The sequence below is a fragment of the Octopus bimaculoides genome, chromosome 1, assembly GCF_001194135.2.
Source record: "Octopus bimaculoides isolate UCB-OBI-ISO-001 chromosome 1, ASM119413v2, whole genome shotgun sequence".
Classification (NCBI taxonomy): Eukaryota; Metazoa; Mollusca; class Cephalopoda; order Octopoda; family Octopodidae; genus Octopus; species Octopus bimaculoides.
The window spans coordinates 182499938-182501779 of record NC_068981.1 but is presented as its reverse complement, the minus strand read 5'-3'; the positions used below and the strand labels follow the sequence as shown (position 1 = coordinate 182501779).

The following is a 1842-nucleotide window of genomic DNA, read 5'->3' as shown; positions in this document are numbered from 1 at the left end:
AGAGAGAGAGAGAGAGAGAGAGAGAGAGAGAGAGAGAGAGAAAGAGAGAACTTAAACACATAAACACACTATACGATAATGTAATCAGTATGCATGCGCACAACGACCAGAAGTTATGGGGGTCTAGTACTGAAAGATCGCCACTGCTAACATTTTGCTATGGGCCATTCTCTTACTAATTTATCTGATATATCATTATCATCATCATTTAAATTCCATCTTTCCATGCATGGACAGACAGGATTTGTTGGGTCAGTTTCTCTATGTCTAGATGCTCATCTTGCTACCAACCCTTACCTGTTTCCAAGGAAATAAATATTTTCCCCACAGATAGACATGAAAGATTACGAACAAACAGCTTCACTTGTATAACAACGCTGCTCATTTATAACCATCAAATGCTGTCAATTCACTGGAATACACAAACATACACACACACACACAGCTGACAGGCTTCTTTCAGAGTCTCATTTCACCAAATCCACTGACAAGGCCTTGGTCAGCCTGGGGTTATAGTAGAAGACATTTACTCGAGGTGTCACTTAGTGGGACTGAACTCAAGACCACATAGTTGAGAAACTGACTTTTGAATGCATACATTGTGAAAAATTAATCCTACGGGTTTTGTCACTAGAGAACCAGCAGTTATGTAAACTTTATGGAAAACCTTAGTTCTGAGTAGACTATATTACTGTTCATGGCTTTGGTTACAGAGAATTGTAAAATAACTTCAGTTAAAAGCCTTAATTATTGGAAACATCTTAAAGTTCTGCATCTCTGTTATCAGAAACAATGCAGGGAAAGAAGTATATTGTTATTTGTATATGAAATACCCTGGAAGGTTAAGTTACAAATTTCAGTTTAAAGAAAACTTTAATGCATGTTCTTATAGATACTCTTTTCTACTCAAGGCTCAAGGCCTGAAATTTTGGGGGAGGGGGCCAGTCTATTAGATCGACCCTAGTACATAACTGATACTTAATTTATTGACCCCGAAAGGATGAAAGGCAAAGCCAACCTCAGCGGAATTTGAACTCAGAACGTAGTGGCAGACGAAATACCGCTAAGCATTTTACCCGGTGTGCTAACGTTTCTGCCAGCTTGCTGCCTTTAATAGATACTGCCAATATCTATATGACCTTCTTGGAATATTGAATGGATGCCACCATTTGTATGTTGGTGGCACTCTTTGGAAAATACTTCCAACTATAAAAACTATGCCAAAACTGACCTCACTTGTAAAAAGCACTCAGTCCACTGTGGGGTGGTTAGTTTTAGGAAGAGCATCCAGCTGTAAATGCTGTGCCAAAACAGACAGAAATCTGGTGCAGTCTTCTGCCTGGCCAGCTCCTGTCAAATCATCCAATCCAAGCCAGCATGAAAAGCAGACGTTAAACGGTGATGGTGATGATGATGATATATATGTACATACTTGCTTTCATATCTGCATACACAGTCCAACCCATGCTAGCATGGAAAGCGGACGTTAAATGATACATACTTGTACATACACACATGACATGCTTCTTTCAGTTTCTGTCTATCAGATCTACTCACAAGGCTTTAGTCAGTCCAGGTCTATAGTAGAAGATACTTGCTCAAGCTTCTATGAAGTGGGACTGAACTTGAAATCTTAGTTGTGAAGCAGACTTCTTAACTATGCATGCATACCTGTATGTGTTTGTTTGTATGCATGCATGCACACATGTATATGTCTATTATCATTGTTTGATGTGTGTGTATATATATGTATATGTATGTACATGTGTGTGAATATATATATATATATATATATATATATATATACCCCTATATATGCATAAACATAATTCTTTTCCCTAA

General features: G+C 38.1%; 1 protein-coding gene across 1 annotated transcript in view; it reads left to right on the top strand.

The window, feature by feature from the left end:
- LOC106872711 (acyl-coenzyme A thioesterase 8) overlaps positions 1 to 1842 on the top strand; it is a 31824-nt gene that overhangs the window by 17870 nt on the left and 12112 nt on the right. The window contains exon 4 of the mRNA XM_052972665.1: positions 788 to 846. Within this exon, the coding sequence (XP_052828625.1) occupies positions 788 to 846 (59 nt within the window). The remainder of the gene's footprint in view (positions 1 to 787; positions 847 to 1842) is intronic.